The 17,669-nt window shown below is 46.3% G+C and overlaps 3 protein-coding genes across 3 annotated transcripts; all 3 read left to right on the top strand.

The window, feature by feature from the left end:
- Positions 1-586: 586 nt before the first annotated feature.
- LOC131265352 (phenoloxidase 8-like) lies at positions 587-4,416 on the top strand. The gene is made up of 6 exons (XM_058267610.1): positions 587-1,468; positions 1,559-1,660; positions 3,104-3,397; positions 3,485-3,818; positions 3,888-4,128; positions 4,201-4,416. The coding sequence occupies exons 1-6, from the start codon at positions 587-589 to the stop codon at positions 4,400-4,402; spliced, it is 2,055 nt and encodes a 684-aa protein (XP_058123593.1). The 3' UTR covers positions 4,403-4,416.
- Positions 4,417-5,167: 751 nt separating this feature from the next.
- LOC131265347 (phenoloxidase 8-like) lies at positions 5,168-7,697 on the top strand. The gene is made up of 6 exons (XM_058267605.1): positions 5,168-6,049; positions 6,114-6,215; positions 6,413-6,706; positions 6,781-7,114; positions 7,191-7,431; positions 7,496-7,697. The coding sequence occupies exons 1-6, from the start codon at positions 5,168-5,170 to the stop codon at positions 7,695-7,697; spliced, it is 2,055 nt and encodes a 684-aa protein (XP_058123588.1).
- Positions 7,698-10,593: 2,896 nt separating this feature from the next.
- Positions 10,594-17,026, top strand: LOC131265187 (uncharacterized). Its single transcript, XM_058267449.1, has 11 exons — positions 10,594-11,160; positions 11,231-11,686; positions 11,760-12,384; positions 12,450-12,690; positions 12,770-12,959; positions 13,539-13,557; positions 14,184-15,112; positions 15,627-15,728; positions 15,787-16,414; positions 16,510-16,753; positions 16,825-17,026. The coding sequence occupies exons 1-11, from the start codon at positions 10,594-10,596 to the stop codon at positions 17,024-17,026; spliced, it is 4,203 nt and encodes a 1,400-aa protein (XP_058123432.1).
- Positions 17,027-17,669: the final 643 nt, after the last annotated feature.

Genomic DNA, 17,669 nt, shown 5'->3' with positions numbered 1-17,669 from the left:
AAAAAATAATATTTTAAATCTTTTTTAGACACCAAATCATACCAGAGATTACCAGCCTGCTTTGTCCGTTCTTCATATTTAGCTTGAAACGAGGTTTTCCTCCGTTATATGTGCTTTTTATTTCATTTGTTATGAACATTGTTATTACAACAAGGACTTTAGCTTTTTTATGGCATTAATTTACAATAGCTTTCCACGTTTTATGTTTCCCAACTGCCCTAGTATTTTCAAATGATAGCACTATTTTAGGTCATTTTTTATTATCTTCCTGGAATTTTCACTTCGTTTGTCTTTAAAATATCTTTTCGCTAAGTCCATTCTTACATGTTTAAATTTTTGCACAACAACCTGGAAGAGAAGTGCAGTTATCGGAGCTGATAAGATGGGTGCATTGTTGTGTAGATTTTTTTGCTACAACTTTTGCGGGAAACTAAACAACCGCAAGAAGATACATTTGATGATTGTGTAAGGGTGATGATTAGTATATAAAGCATGCCACTGAGCCAGTGGGGCAGTTTAGTTTCCCAGTGTTTCCGTCTGCCGAGTGCACTCTGTTTTGCAACGTCTCCTCTCGCGAGAAGTCACCATGACCGACAACAACACGCTGTTCCGCGGGCTGCTGCAAAAACCGTACGAGCCAACCTTCGTACCGAAGTCGGATGGCAAGCTGTACTACGATCTGCCGGAAGCGTACCTGACCGATCAGTACCGGCCATTCGGAGGCACGTTGCAGAGCCGCTTCGGTGCGAACGCGGAACGGCGCGTCCCATTCCCGAACGTATCGCTGCCGGACTTGTCGTTCGCAGATGTCGTGAGCCGGCGGGGACATTTCTCGGTGTTCAACGCTGCCCATCGGCGTGCCGCTAGCAGCTTGATTCAGCTGTTTCTCGACCAACCGGATCCGGCCGCCCTGAGTGCGTTGGCGGCGTACGCACGCGATCGCCTAAATGCACCTCTGTTCCAGTACGCGCTCGCGATCGCACTAATTCACCGGGATGATACGCGTGACGTGGAGATTCCGAGCTTCCTGGAGCTGTTCCCGGACCGGTACGTGGACCCGGCCGTGTTTCCGCTTCTGCGCGAGGAGGGCAGTCTGGTGGACCGGGGCAACCGGCGGGCCATCGATATTCCCCGGAACTACACCGCCTCGGATCGGGTCGACGAACAGCGGGTCGCATACTGGCGGGAGGATGTAGGGCTCAGCCTGCACCACTGGCACTGGCATCTGGTGTATCCGTCGAGCGGACCCGACCGGGTCGTGCGAAAGGATCGCCGTGGGGAGCTGTTCTACCACATGCACCAGCAGACGATCGCCCGGTACAACATCGAACGCTTTGCGAACGGTTTGCCCCGAACGGTGTCCTTTGCGCAACTACGGGAACCCATCCCAGAGGCGTACTTTCCGAAGATTATTCGCAGCTCCGACGGGAGGGCTTACTCATGCCGCTACGCCAATCAACTGATGGCTGTAAGTGCTTCCATTCGTGATCGTCCCTTTCGAGGCCCGTCTCACCTTCTGAAGTTCTGATCGATCTCTTTCTCAATTTAATTCATTTAGGACGTCAACCGAACTGAAGACCAATCGACGGTGAAAATAGCGGACATGGATGTGTGGATCAGGCGTATCTTCGAAGCCATCGATAGTGGAGTTGCGCAGACGGTAAGATCTAGTGTTGTAATTATTGAAGTTCAAATTATTTTTAGAAGAGAGTTAGATATTCAAACGAAATTTCGTACAAAGACATTGTTGCGTCCTGCAACGGGTTTTCGGTCCAATCTTACTTTCTTTCAATTTATCACTATTCAACACGTTTTTTAACAGTTGTCCCTAGTTTATTTTCTTATCTCGAGCCAATGTTAAAAAATTTACACGTGTTTTCTTTCTCTATTCTGAACCGAAGACGAGTCATTGTCCCGGCTGGCGCCCCTTTTATCATTTTATCAGCCGCGTCCGTCAGCTGGTCGTCTCTTTCTTCCGGACAATAGACCCTACGGATCTGGACCAGCTAGCGGACGCGGCCCTTCACCACCACTACTGCGATCTGTTGACGGCTCCAACCGGTTCAATTTGAACTTGCACCTATCGGACCGTTGTTTTCACAACAGACATTAAGAAGAACATTGTGATCATTGCATTTAATAATTTATTAATCACAACTCGTTTTAAGTCCGTTATGATCATTGAATTGAGCCTTTATGAATTTTTTGGGGAGTTTGGTATTCATTCATTCAACCAATATGCATTCAGCTAAATTTAATCTTTGATCATAAGAATCCCAATACATTGATCATTCTTTGAAAAAAATCATGCATCGTAATTGATCTACAGTGTATCTTGCATGAGTTTTCATGGTTCTCTTAACATTTTTGTGATTCTTCGGGCTTTATGAATCTGTTCAGAATCTCATTCAGAGATTTACGAATCTCAAAATCGAAGCAAAGATTTTTTCAGATTAATTCATTTGAATCTGAATAACCCAATGCTAGAATTGAAAGTAAATCAATCATCTTTTCGTAAGTTTTTTATTTTTTTCATGACTTTCATGACAATTAAATTTAGCAAAAGTTATATTTTTAATTGTTCAGGGAAATCTAAAATTGTTAGGATTCGTCTTAACGAGTGCGTAACTAAAATCACTGAAAGGAAATCATTGGGACCGTACCGAAATTTTAGTCTTTATTCGTATTATTTTTTTCGTAATAGACGAATTTTGCCCCCACATACCATATTCATACCTTTTACCCGGTGTCGATGGCAGACCTCAGGGGTCATCGATTCTTCGAACCCGGTGACCTATCTGGTGATCTCTAAAATTTCTTTTTTAGAACCTTCTTCCGATATATAGATATCTTTTCTGACCCTAACCAATAGCTGGCGTGAGGATCAAAAAGTGTTTCTAACAAAAATGTAGCTACTAGCAAAATAAAATGAACTTCACTTGCAGTGTCACTGGCTTATATTACAAGGGACAAGAACTAATGGCTAGAAGGAAAGTTAGTGTCGATTTTTTATCATCCCCAGTCATTTTTTGCTTTTTCACTCCATGTACCTTAGGTACTTGATTACTATTATTACCTTTCTGTTTCTCCAATGCCACATTAGAGTAATGGTGATCGAGTGCAACTGAACAACAAAGAAGGCATCGACATTCTCGGCGATATACTGGAGGCGAGCACGCTGTCGATCAACTTCGACTACTACGGCGACTATCACCAGAACGGACACGTCATGCTAGGCTACATCCACGATCCGGACAACACGTACCTCGAGGGGGTCGGCGTGATGGGCGATCTCACGACGACGATGCGCGATCCGCTGTTCTATCGCTGGCACCAGCACATCGACGACATCTTCGTTCGCCACAAGCAGCGTCTTCCGGCGTACACCGCATCGGACGTACGTAACGTTATCCCCGCACCACACCCTCCCGCGTTCGCGGTCAGATAAAGTTTTCTCACGTTTGTTTTGCTTGTTTTTGTTTAGCTTGCCTTCAATGACGTCACTGTCGATTCGTTCGATGTGCAGCTGAACAGACCGAACGCGCCGAAGAACACACTGCTTACGTTCTGGCAGCGGTCCCAGTTCGACCTTGGCACCGGGCTGGACTTCGTCCCGGAGGGCAATCTGTTCGTAACGTTCACGCACATCCAGCATGCCCCGTTCACGTACCGCTTCCAGGTGACCAATCGGACCGACCGTAACAAGCGTGGAACGGCTCGGCTGTTCCTGGGACCGAAGGTGAACGAACTTCGGCAGACGCTGCCTTTCAGGGACCAACGGCGTCATATGGTGGAACTGGATAAGTTTATGGTCGACTGTACGTATTCAAATGAGAGGATTAGAATGAACTTTAAAATGCATCCCTGTTGTTGTTGTTCTATTTTAGTGCGCCCCGGAACGAACTCCATCGTGCGCCGATCGGACCAATCGAACCTAACCATTCCGTACGAGCGAACGTTCCGTAACATTGCCGCCTCCAGCCAGCCCGGTACGGAGGTGTTCCAGTTCTGCAACTGCGGCTGGCCAAACCATATGCTGCTGCCGAAGGGCAGTCCGGACGGGTTGGAGTACGACTTTTTCGTCCTGATCTCCGACTACAACCAGGACCGGGTGGAGGAGTTCGACGAGTAAGAGAATACGATGGCCATAGGTTTGATGTCGCAAAAACAAAATCGTGGTACATCTTTTTTACGTTTTAGGAACGACAACTGCAACGATGCCCACATGTTCTGTGGGTTGCGTGACCGCCGTTTTCCCGATGCACGCAGCATGGGCTATCCGTTCGATCGGTTCACGCCGAGCTCGGTGAAAAGTTTGCAAGAGTTCTCCCGACCGTATGGCAACATGAGGACGGTACCGGTTACCATCCGGTTTACGAATACCGTCATCGCAAGAACCTAACCCTGGGAGGGTTATTTTTCTATATAATGTTAAATAATGTCATGATAATGCGTTTTCGGACCACGAGCAGTTTTCTCTAAAATATAAATATTACATCAGAAAATACGACAAGGGACGTATTCAATAATATGGAATACATAATAAACGCAGTAATGTTCAAAGCAGTAATCGGGCTTGCTTTTTAATACTTTTTGTCAAGAAAGCCTGAACAGAATGTAATTTCGTACCAGACGAGAAGTTTTGGTCAATCGAAGCATTTTAACCATCTCTTTTCTTATCGTTAATCGTTTCGTAGTAAACATATTTAGTATTTTGCAAACATTTCACTTCAACTTACTTCAATTTCTATCCTCTATCCGCTTAAAATTATTTGAGTTTTCTACGTGCTATTTATCAAAGCGCCACCGTTGGTTACCCTTCAGTGAACTGTTGCATTGTCCATTGCTTAGAGTTGTGCTATCAGCTCTTTCGGGCCGTTTCAGTTGAAAGTGAACGTCAAGCATTTGATAAGCACGATATGCTCGCTAATCTGTTGCCCAGACTGGCTTGCGGTGGCCAGTTATCGTTGCAATGAGCGAAAAATAAAAACATACGCGACCACGATCCGACTGCTGGGGCCAGCTCGGGGTGGTTTGTACAAAGTACATTGGCCGACACGACCAGCCTCTGCCTTCTCTATATAAAGCAGAATTCGGTGCCACCTACGTTGCAGTTTGGAAATTGAAAGTAAGATTGTGCAACGTGCTTGGAAAGTTTGCTGCAATCATGACGGACATCAATACCCGTTTCCGGGGGCTTCTACAGCGCCCGTACGAGCCCACGTTCGTGCCGAAGTCAAACGGCCAGCTGTACTACGATCTACCGGATAGCTACCTGACCGATCACTATCGGCCGTTCGGGGCCGCCCTGCAGAACCGCTTCGGAACGAACGCGCAAACCCGCATCCCGTTGCCGAACATTACCGCACCGGATTTGGCGTTCGCGGACGTGGTTAGCCGTCGCGGTGCGTTCTCGGTGTTCCAGCCGGCCCATCAGCGGGTTGCCGGGCAGTTGGTCGAGCTGTTTCTGGCCCAATCGAATCCGGATTCGCTCAGTGCGATGGCGGTGTTTGCGCGCGATCGTGTCAACGGGCCACTGTTTCAGTACGCACTGTCCGTGGCGCTAATGCATCGTGACGATACGAGGGGCGTTGACATACCGAGCTTCCTGGAGCTGTTCCCCGACCGGTACGTCGATCCGTCCGTGTTCCCGCAGCTGCGTGAGGAGGGCAATCTGGTGGATTCGGGCGATCGGCGCGCGGTGGAGATTCCCATGAACTATACGGCGTCGGAGCGTGTCGACGAGCAGCGGCTGGCATACTGGCGGGAGGATATCGGTGTGAACCTGCACCACTGGCACTGGCATTTGGTGTACCCGGCCCGTGGACCGGACCGAACGGTCCGGAAGGATCGCCGGGGGGAGCTGTTCTACTACATGCACCAGCAGACGATGGCCCGGTACAACATCGAACGGTTCGCCAATGGGCTACCGAAGGTGGAACCGTTGCGCCATCTTCGACAAGCCATTCCTGAGGGGTACTTCCCGAAGATCACCCGCAGCTCGGACGGGCGGTCATATCCGGCGCGGCATCCTAATCAGACGCTTAGTGTACGTATTGTGGAAGATCCGTTTCGACTGAGTGGAGATCGTTAATTGTGTTGTATTATTGTAGGATCTGAAGCGAACGGAGGATGGCGTTATCGTCTCGATCGCCGACATGGAACTCTGGACGTCCAGGATTTTCGAGGCCATCGACAATGGGTACGCACAATCGGTAAGAGCTGTTACGATTGTTTACACATTGTGGTTCTTTTTAATTTTAATTTAGATTCTAACAGCAAATAGACCTAAAAAGTGTTGGTTTTAAATTTAAATTATTAACCATAAATTCAGATTCTGAATTATGCTCCCGACATTATTTCATTTTAAACCATGCTTGCAAAATATTGCATTTTAATTTTGTTTTGGTAGGCCAATAACGAGCGCATTTCCCTTGACAACGACAGTGGGATCGATCTGTTGGGCAACATAGTGGAGGCGAGTACGCTCTCGGTGAACTTGCAGTACTACGGCGATCTGCACAACAATGGCCACAACATCCTCGGCTATATCCACGATCCGGACAATTCGTACCTGGAAGGATTCGGAGTGGTCGGAGATAATACGACCGCGATGCGTGATCCCGTGTTTTACCGTTGGCATCAGCACATCGATGACATCTTCCAGCGTCACAAGCAACGGCTTCCGGCGTACACTGGCCCGCAGGTAGGTTTCTGCTTTTACACTTTCTTGAGGAACAAAAGCTTACCTCTGTTTGTTTTGTGTGTGTGACTTTTCAGCTGGCATTCAACGACGTTGCGGTAGACAACTTTGAGATACAGCTGAACAAAGCGAACGCTCCGACGAACATCCTGCTGACGTTCTGGCAACGGTCGCAGGTGAACCTCGGCACCGGGTTGGACTTCGGGCCGGAAGGAAACCTGTTCGCCACGTTCACGCACATCCAGCATGCGCCGTTTTCGTACCGGATCCGGGTGACCAACCGGGCCGGTGATACCCGCCGTGGTACGGTTCGCATTTTCCTCGGACCGAAGACGAACGAGAGCGGACAAACGCTTCCGTTCCGTGAGCAGCGGCGATTGATGGTGGAATTGGACAAGTTCACCGTGACATGTGAGTGTGGATGGAGATTGTAATGTTGGTTGAACATCGGAGTATTAACCTGTTTACACCTTTAATTCTCTTATAGTGAATCCGGGACAGAACTCGATCGTGCGTCGCGGAGATCAATCCAGCGTTACCATTCCGTACGAGCGTACGTTCCGCAACGTGTCCGCATCGACGGTGTCCGGCAATGAAGCGTTCCAATTTTGCAACTGCGGCTGGCCGAATCACATGCTGATTCCGAAGGGTTCACCCGAAGGGCGCGAGTACGATTTCTTCGTCATGGTTACCGATTACACGCAGGATCGTGTTGAAGACTTCGATGAGTTAGTTTATATGTTTACAGTACACGCTTTCTCGCTTTTGCTACATTTAAAACGTCCATTTCAGAAACGTCAACTGCAACGATGCGCACGTGTTCTGCGGGCTCCGTGGACGGCGCTATCCGGATGCTCGGAGTATGGGCTTCCCGTTCGATCGTTTCACCCCCGGATCGGTGGGCAGTTTGTTGGACTTCACGAAGCCGTACGTCAACATGCGTGTGACACCGGTGAAGGTTCGCTTCACCAATACGGTCATCGCAAGGTCCTAAACGGCGGAGGTTTTCTCTTTTCTTTCTATTTTTACTACGAAAAATCGTTGTTTCGCTTCAACTCTATGTCGATAGTTAAAGGAAATAAATGTTGAGCAAGTATGATTCTTGGCTTGCGGAATTTACGTTTTAGAATGGGTTAATGTATTTTCCTTCAAAAGCAAAAAATATGATATGATCTACCGCTTCTTCCTACATAGGATTGATAAAAACGTCATATTCTAATTTTAGTTAACTATAATTATTTAGACAAATTAATTCCAGGTTACTCCAATTGAACTTAATTTCCAAATTTCAATTCTCAGTATAAAATATTATTGATGTTATTCATCCATCTTGTTTAAGTACAAGTAATAAAAGTATCTTTCAAAGAAATATTTATTTGTTTTGGTTATAGAGTAAGAATTGTTTCAATTCGTTATCATTGGTAACAAGAAAAATATAAAAATGTTCGTTTTATCGAAGACTTGGTTTTTAAATAGAAAGCTACATCTAAAACAAAAATTTCAGATTTTTTCAATACGACCAGTTCCGAGAACCAAATCACATGTAATGACAATCTCGTAATGCATTTTAGAGGTCGTTTTGATCGCTCTTTTTAAGGCGCTATAACTTTTCTATTTTAGAAGATTTTTCAAATCTGTAAACGACTGCTTTTGGCTGTGTTGGTTTTTTGATGCACCGCTCCATCATTCCGCAATCTTAGCGTAAACCAAAATGAGCGAATTTGAGATCTTTTCAACTGTATAATATAAATGAAAAAACATAAATAAAAGGTATAATAAAAATAAAAAAGGCATGCGTTCTAAATCAAATACATTACGTAACACTTAAAAAATAAAATCATATTACTGCAAATACAAATGACGTAGTAACGCATCCCGCATAACACACGCGGACAGAATCAACGCAATGTACGAATATTCTAGTGTTAATAAATCAGTCCAATGTCATTTTGATTGTCTTCCAACTAGAGGTGTGCTGAAAGAACGAGAACCGTACGGTTCATTCAATTCACCTAAAAGAATGAACGACCTACGTTCATGTAATCAGAGTACAACGATTCTTCAGTACAACAATTCAATGTAGGTCGGGAACGACCTATCTGTGTACATTGAACGACCTACCCGTCGAAATCAAAGAACGTCCTGGTACACTAGGTCGTTCATTTCGATATTGTGAATTTCAACTGTGAGAATGAAAGACCTAGATACCTAGGACGTTCATTTTGCGAAACAAAAAAAATGTCTCCTATAACGTTAGGTCGGGAGAATGAGAGACCAGGTAAGCCTTTTCAGTATTCTACAGCAGTGGTCTTCAACCTTAAATCCGTCGCACAAGTAGAAGTGGCCCGCGGAAGAAATTGTTTGGTGATTGAACCAATGTTTATTAATATAAGCAAAATGCCAAGCTAGTGTTTGACGGATTTTTTCAATCATATACATATTTATTGTACATTGCAAATGATGAGCAAATAAAGAGCTAATGATCCTCGGTTTTAAAAAGGTTGGGGAGCACTGGGCATTCGAAAAGTATCAGTGCATAACACCAATACGTGCGTTGTCCATTTATTCATCAAAACTCAAAACCAATCATACACTCAAACGATTAATTTGTTTAATTTAAGACTATTTTCAAAGCCGGGGCAGATTTATTCAGAAAAGCGGTCAAGGTTATTACCAAAAAAGTTAAAAGAAATGATTTTTATTCAACAAAATGCTTAAACGATTAAAGAAATTCTTTATATTATCTTCCAGTTATAACAATAGCGTGGAATTAACTGTAAAACAGATTGTTTTTTTTCTATAATTTACAACATTACTGCTATGCTCAATACTTACAAGAGTTATGAAATTATTCAAAAATAAAATAAATAAAAAATACAACAGGATTTTTCTTTTATATTTATCAGAACTTTGAAAGCAATATTTTTATTCTACTAGTTGATTAATGTTTCGAAAAGTCTTATGTTTATTTTTGACAACTAAATGAATGAAAGAACCGCGATTCACATTCGATTCATCTCAATGAAAGAACTGGATCGTTCACGTTCAGACAAAAGAATCGAATTGCCCAAGTCTACTTCCAACTTCTACAGCTTTTGTACGAGGGGGACCCAAAAGTAACGGGAATCGGGTTGTAGGGAGAAGAGGGGGAAACTGAGGTCAACCTCGTTCTGGGCTCCCCACAGCTTCAAAAGCGGACGAAAATGTTTCAAAAATCAACAATCTTGTTCAGCATAAATTCTTCTTGTCTTGTTCAATCCTGGGTCGGTATAGCGAGTTTGCTCAAAGTGTTGTACATATTTTTGAAGCTATTAAATTTTTAAGCCTCTCAATGATCAAGAGCTTGTTTTTTTATGATTCAAGGCTATACTGAACTATCGGAAACTTTTTAAAATATTACAATCTATTTTTGATTCGTCAAATTCAGTGGTTCGATTGATTGAAATGAAGTATACATAATTGTACTGGTTATGTTTCGAATCCACTTCTCATTACTACACCCTTTATTTCGCTAATTGGCCTAATTACGTCTATTTAAATTTTCAACTCGTTAGTGAAGCGATATCGTAAGACGATCTGCAGAAGAAAAATGGAGGTACTTGCGGTAAGCAACCTACTAATATGCCGGAAGTGGAGATGTAATCAAATTTTTTGCGTGTGAGCTTGGTGGTGCCCTAATTTGTGGTCGAGTTTAGCTAACCCTATCTAAGTCGGTTATCGTCGCGTGGTTGTGGTTGCCGAAAAACGATGTCCAAAATTTTGGAGGTCAAAGCCTAGATGGTGCGTTTCCGAACGGTGGCGAGGTGAAATATAAAACGCGACCCGCGAGCTTCTCGCTCAGTACCTTTTTCTGCCTTCTGTCCAGTGAGTTCGGTTTCGGTAGCGCAACGATGGCATCGTTCAGGGACAAGTTCCGCGGTTTGCTGCAGCACCCGTACGAGCCGCTGTTCATTCCGAAGGACAACGGCCGGCTGGTCTACCAGCTGTCGGAGAAGTTCCTAACGGATCGCTACAGACCGATCGGGACCAACTTAAGCAACCGGTTCGGCGCTGGCGCCAACACCGGTCCTGCATCGGCCAGCGCCGACACTCCGGCGGCGACCCAGATCACGTTCAACGATATCGCCGAACCGGACCTCAAGTTCGCGGAGGAAATCCCACGGCGCGGTGCCTTCTCGCTGTTCATTCCGCGCCACCGGGAGATTGCGGGCCAATTGATGCAGATGTTCCTGGACCAGCCCAACGGGGACGCTCTGGCGGATCTGGCTGGGTTCGCGAAGGATCGCCTCAACGGACCGCTGTACCAGTACGCCCTTTCGGCGGCGCTGCTGCATCGGCAGGACACTCAAGACGTACCGGTGCCATCGTTTCTGCACATCTTCCCGGATCAGTTCGTCGATCCGGCGGTGTTCCCGCAGATGCTGGAGGAAGGCCGTGCCGTGTTGGACGCTAATCGGGTATGCACTAATCTGAGGCAGAGGAAAGATGGAGTTCTTCACCTAACATCCCTTTTTTCCGCCGTAACAGATGGCGATCGATATTCCGATGAACTATACCGCTTCGGATCGGGTTTCCGAGCAACGGATGGCGTACTTCCGTGAGGACATCGGTGTGAACCTGCACCATTGGCACTGGCATCTGGTGTACCCGGGAGATGGACCGATCAGTGTTGTGCGCAAGGATCGCCGTGGGGAGCTGTTCTACTACATGCACCAGCAAATGTTGGCCAGACATCAGACCGAGCGGTTCGCGAATGGGTTGGGGCGCGTCGTGCCGTACAATAATCTGCGGGCCCCGGTGTCCGAACCGTACTACCCGAAGATCATCCGTAGTGCAAACAACCGCACTTACCCAGCGCGCTACAGGGACATGGTGTTGGAGGACGTCGATCGGCCGGACGATCAACTGGTGGTGCGCATATCGGACGTCGAGCAACAGCTGCAGCGTGTCATTGCGGCAATCGATGCCGGTTTTGTCACAACGGTAGGACGTGAAGCAGGAATTGCAGTGTTTGTTTATGTTGGATGATCACTGGACTTTTGTTGTTTCTTCATAGACCGGTGGAGCACAAACACCGTTGGACAACTTCAGAGGTATCGACATCTTGGGGGACATCGTCGAAAGCTCGGCCCTTTCGGTGAACCGCAATCTGTACGGGGACACCCACAACAGTGGCCACATCCTTCTGTCGTTCATTCACGATCCGCGTGGCGAGTACCTGGAAAGCTTCGGTGTGATGGGCGACGTCACGACGGCGATGCGTGATCCCATCTTCTATCGCTGGCACACGTACGTGGACAACATCTTCCAGCGTCACAAGGCCCGCTTCGCACCGTACACGGCGGCCGACCTTGGTAATGCGGGCGTGAACATTGTCAACTTCGAAACGGAGCTGGATCGGCAGGGTTCGGTTAAGAACTTGCTGCTTTCGTTCTGGCAACGCTCGCAGGTGGACCTCGGCGCCGGTCTGGACTTTGGCCCGGAAGGGAACGCGTTCGTGACGTTCACGCATCTGCAGCATGCGCCGTTCAACTATCGCTTCCAGATCGCTGTGAACGGTGCGGCTCGCGATACCACCATCCGCATTTTCCTCGCACCGAAGAAGGACGAACGTGGTGTGGCTTTGTCGTTCGAAGAGCAACGTCGCTATGCGATCGAGATGGACACGTTCCGGGTGAATTGTACGTTCCTACACGTTGTTCGAAGAAGTTCTTGAACATATCTGCAATTGTTTTCCTCCTTATAGTGAGATCCGGGGTCAACAATCTCATTCGCCGCTCGGTGAACTCCAGTGTTACGATTCCATACGAACGCACGTTCCGTAACGTGGCCCAATCGAACCTCGGTGATACCGGCTTCCGATTCTGCGGCTGCGGCTGGCCTTCGCACATGCTGGTGCCTAAGGGTGACTTTATCGGCGTGGACTACGACCTGTTCGCGATGGTTTCCAACTTTGCCCGCGATCGTGTTGACCCACTGTTCGACGAGTACGTTCCTTCGCCAGCGATCACCTGATGGATAGCTGATGGGTACCTAATTGACCACCTGTGTTCTTTATGCCTTCAGGAAAATGGGATGCAACGACGCACACTCGTTCTGTGGCCTGCAAAATCGTTCCTACCCGGACGCACGTAACATGGGCTTCCCGTTCGATCGGCGCATTCCGAACAACATTCGGTCGTTCGCCGACTTTGTCGCCCCTTATCAGAACATGAAGGTGACCAAGGTGACGGTGCGGTTCACGAACACCGTGGTGGCAAGAACTTAAGCCACAACTTCTGGAAGCGTAAATTATTCAACCCTTTTTTTAATTGTCTTTGCCTATTCAAATTCTTCAAAAAATATACATTGCATTTGTTTCCTTAAAATATCATAGTACTGACGTTGCGTTTTTTTTCTTGAAAATTTGAGAAAATGTGGTGTATGTAGGAAGAACCACGATACCGAATAACATTTGAACGAGGACATAAGGAGTAGGCCGTATATATTTGAATATAGTAATGTAATAAACTAGTAAAAACAACAGGTTTAGAATAATTTGGAGCTATCTTGTGTTTCCAGGCACTGACTTCTTTGAGTCAAAAGTTTTTCTAAACCACGTCGAATCGAATTATATCAACCAATTGAATTCCTCGAATAACTTATCATTGTCCATTGCACCAGTAGAAGTTATTAGTATTGTTGTATTGTTATCATTATCGTTGTATTTAGTCACAAACAAACTTTGTCAATACAACTTGTGATCCAAATTTCAGTGACACATTTCTAATTTTTTCAACCAACAATTGTTTGACCAACCAATATTTAACCAGTTTCTTAAATTTGGTACTTTTAGGGATTTAGTAGCGGCTCATGTAATAAGTTTGCTCTAATAATTTGACGACCACATGGTGGGTGACAGCCAATTCGAGACATGCTACGAAACACAAATAGTATTGCACTAATATAGTAGTAGGCTGTAGTCGTTGTAAAAACATATTTTCATTGAACCTTAGTCTGTTTGTAATCGATTTAAAAACATGCTAGCAGTTTTATAAACAAATTTTAGCAAAAATGATTGTACTAAAAAACTGTTCTTAAAACTCTCGGCAGTCAAAATGTTAAGAAAAAAAGAAAACATTAACGTAATGGAATTGAGGTACAATTTTAATTACAATAATCTCCAACCAAATGTTTTTATAAAAACCTTCTGTTCCAAGTTCTACTCAAAACCGCTTTATTTCCCGTTGGTGACAACCAAACTCGTTTAGAAGATGATTGGCAAATATGTTTATCTTGCATGGTGTAGGAACGCGCAAGGCCAAAGCGCATTGTACTTCATTGCGGTTATGATAAATATGCATAATGCAATCTTTCGAATATCTGTTGCCAGCGGTGTCTAATCCGTGGGTGATTAGAAAGCGGCTTCAGCACAGTATAAATATAGACACACCCGTTCTCACTGTACTCAGTTCCAACTGACAAATTGGTCAATCGTAAGTTGAATCCTACGGATCCGGAGTTTTGTGCCACTTCCAAACACTCACCATGTCGAACATCGAGACCGGGTTCTTGTGCCTCATGACGCGGCCCATGGAGCCACTGTTTTACCCCAAGTACGACGGCGCTGTGTACATGGACCTTCCGTCCGAGTACCTGCCCGATCGCTATCAGAGCATCGCCGCATCGCTTAAGTCACGCTTCATGTCCACTGCGCAGCAAAGTGTGGTCGTGAAGCCGGTCGATCTGCCCGACCTGAGCTACACCGGCCGGGTGGCCCGCTACGGCAACTTCAATCTGTTCGGTGCCGCCCACAGGAAGGTCGCCGGCCAGCTGGTGGCCGAGTTGTTGGCCCAACCGGACCCGGAGTCCATGCTGTCCGTGGCTGCCTACGCACGGGATCGTTTGAACCCGACGCTGTTTCAGTACGCGCTCGCCGTGGCCCTGATGCACCGGAAGGACACCGGCACTGTGCCGATCCCTTCGTTCCTGGAGATGTTCCCGGCACGCTTCGTGGATCCGGCCCTGTTCCCGAGGCTGCGGGAGGAAGGTTTCGTGGTGCAGCAGAGTGAACGGGTGGCGGTCGAAATTCCGCATACACTCACCGCCTCGGAGGAGGAGCCGGAGCAACGGCTGGCCTACTGGCGCGAGGACATTGGACTGAACCTGCATCACTGGCACTGGCATCTGGTGTATCCGCAGGAAGGTCCACATGAGGTGGTCAACAAGGACCGTCGGGGGGAGCTGTTCTACTACATGCACCGCCAGACGGTCGCTCGGTACAATGTGGAGCGCTTCAGCAACCTGATGTCGACGGTAGAACCGATGGACAATCTGCGCGAACCCATCCCGGAGGCGTACTTCCCCAAGATTCTCAACAGTGCCTTAAACCAAACGTACCCGGGGCGTCCGGCCAATGTGGTGTTGAGTGTAAGTTATTTATCTACTCACTAGTTTATAATTCCTATAACAATTCCCATTGGAAAATTAGGTAAAAGCTACTGTGGAGCTCCAAACATTGGACTATTTCTTCCAAATCCATTGGATTATTTCTTTCTTCTGTTTTAATTTTTTTTAATTTATTTGGTGAATATTTCAGGTTTTGCAATCGTGTTTACTGTGAGGTTTAAATGATGATTGACTACTTTCGAATTCGATTTGCGTTATTAAAAATCACACATTTTTCCAATCTAATTGCAGTGAATGGTATTTGAGATACTTAATATTGATGTTCTCAATTTCATTCAATTAAAATATGTAATGCTTTTCTATTTCAATATTGTCAGAAAGAACAAACAAAAAGTTTAGTTAAACTACATTTCTAATTAATATTTTTATAACTTAAAATTTTAACCAAGCAGTGGACCAGATACAGAACAAACTCATTTGAATTTGTGAAAGTAAATGTAATATATTTCATCTCTGACTTGAATTCTTTTACCAGCATGTCAACCGCCCTGAAGACGATGCTGTGACGAACGTTTTGGAGATGGAATCGTGGCTCAACCGGATCAGGGAGGCAATCAACACCGGTGCGGCTCAGGCGGTAAGCACTGTGCTGTATTTTGTTGATGTAATTTATTTATACTACTCTTCCCACGCAGACCGACGGAACGCGTGTCCCTCTTGACAATGAAACCGGCATCGACGTGCTGGGAAACATGGTGGAAAGCTCGATACTGTCCGTCAATCCCGACCACTACGGGAACTGGCACTCGCTTGGCCACTCGTTGATTGCATTCGTGCACGACCCGGACAACCTGTACCGGGAGGGTCACGGTGTAATGAACGACGTCACGACGGCCATGCGCGATCCGACGTTCTACCGGTTCCACGCGCACGTCGACGACCTGTTCGAGCTGCACAAGCAGCGGCTAACCCCGTACGGTGTTCCGGAGTTGGGCTTTCCCGGCGTAACGATCGAGGCCGCGTCGGTGCAGATCACTAGCGGTCAGGCGGCTCGCAACCGGCTTCTTACCTTCTGGCAGCGGACGCAGGTCGATCTTGGCACCGGGCTGGACTTTGGGCCGCAGGGCAACGTGGTGGCTACGTTTACGCACCTCCAGCACGCGCCATTCTCGTACATGCTGCGGGTGCACAGCGATGGAGGTGACCACCGGAAGGGTACGGTCCGGATCTTTATGGCTCCGATCTACGACGCCGACGGTGGACAGTTGCTGCTGAGCCAGCAGCGTCGCTACATGCTCGAGATGGACAAGTTCGTGGTGAACTGTACGTGGCAGGTTTTGTTGAGATTTCCCTAAAGCATGTTTACAGTTTCAGTCTTACTCAAGGAACTAAACTCTGGTTTATTTTCTTTCTTTTAGTACATCCTGGAGTAAACCGTATCGTGCGCCGATCGGACGAGTCGAGCGTGTCTATACCGTACGAACGAACCTTCCGACGTGTGGACGAATCCAACTTGCCCGGTTCGGAGCGGTTCCGGTTCTGCAACTGCGGATGGCCGGATCATCTGCTGCTGCCGAAGGGAAGACCCGAAGGCCAGCAATTTGATCTGTTCGTGATGGTTTCCGACTACGCCAACGATTCGGTTCCGCTTGACTTCAACGAGTGAGTAACACTAGAAGGTTAAACTGTGTCTCTGGAACCTAACTCACAATGTGTCCTCTGTCTTTTCACAGGAAAGAAAGCTGCAACGATTCGCACTCGTACTGCGGACTTCGCGATCAGCTCTATCCGGATCGGCGCGCGATGGGCTATCCGTTCGATCGCGTCCCAACGGCCGACGATCACCTGATGATCGATTTCGTGTCGAGGTTCCCCAACATGAGCCGCACCGTGACGGAAGTGATATTCACGAACACCATAATCGCACGCACTTAGTGATGCCAAACGAGCGAACGAACGATAGTAACGACCCTTGCCTCGATATCGGACTTTGCATATGAAATAAATATAATCTTATCTTAGCATAGCAAGCATTAAAACTGATTTTTCTTGAGTAACATATTGTTTTCTATTATCCTCCCATACCTCTCAATGCTTCAATGGGGAGAAGATCCAATGTATTGTGCAGATAGAGAGTTTAAAAATCTCTCGCTTGTAAGAAATGTTCAGTTTGTAAGCAACATTCAATGCCAAAATTCTACTAAATGATCCGTTTCCATAAATATTATAAATGCCTCAATCAAAATTAATTCTGTTGAAACTAATCAAAACATTTCAAATTAGCAGAAAAATCTGGGTAACAAATAAAACAATGAGGAATGTTTGTTAACAAAGGAAAAACAAAGAAACCTCTAATGAATAGGCATAACCGAAAGTGGTTGTTATGACAAAAATGGCAAATTAAAATTAATAATCAAAGCCATTGTTCTGATACCTCGTTAAGTTAAAACGTTGTTGAATGCAGCACATTTTACTGATACCGGAGTATGAACTATAGAATAAGAAAACATGCTTTGCGAATCTTGTTATGTGCAACAACATCCCCTAGTGGGACAAGGCCTCCCTCCGAAGAGAGTTA

The sequence above is a fragment of the Anopheles coustani genome, chromosome 2 (genome assembly GCF_943734705.1).
Source record: "Anopheles coustani chromosome 2, idAnoCousDA_361_x.2, whole genome shotgun sequence".
Lineage (NCBI taxonomy): Eukaryota > Metazoa > Arthropoda > Insecta > Diptera > Culicidae > Anopheles > Anopheles coustani.
Note: the sequence above shows the minus strand (reverse complement) of the source record. Positions and strands in the feature narration are given on the sequence as shown.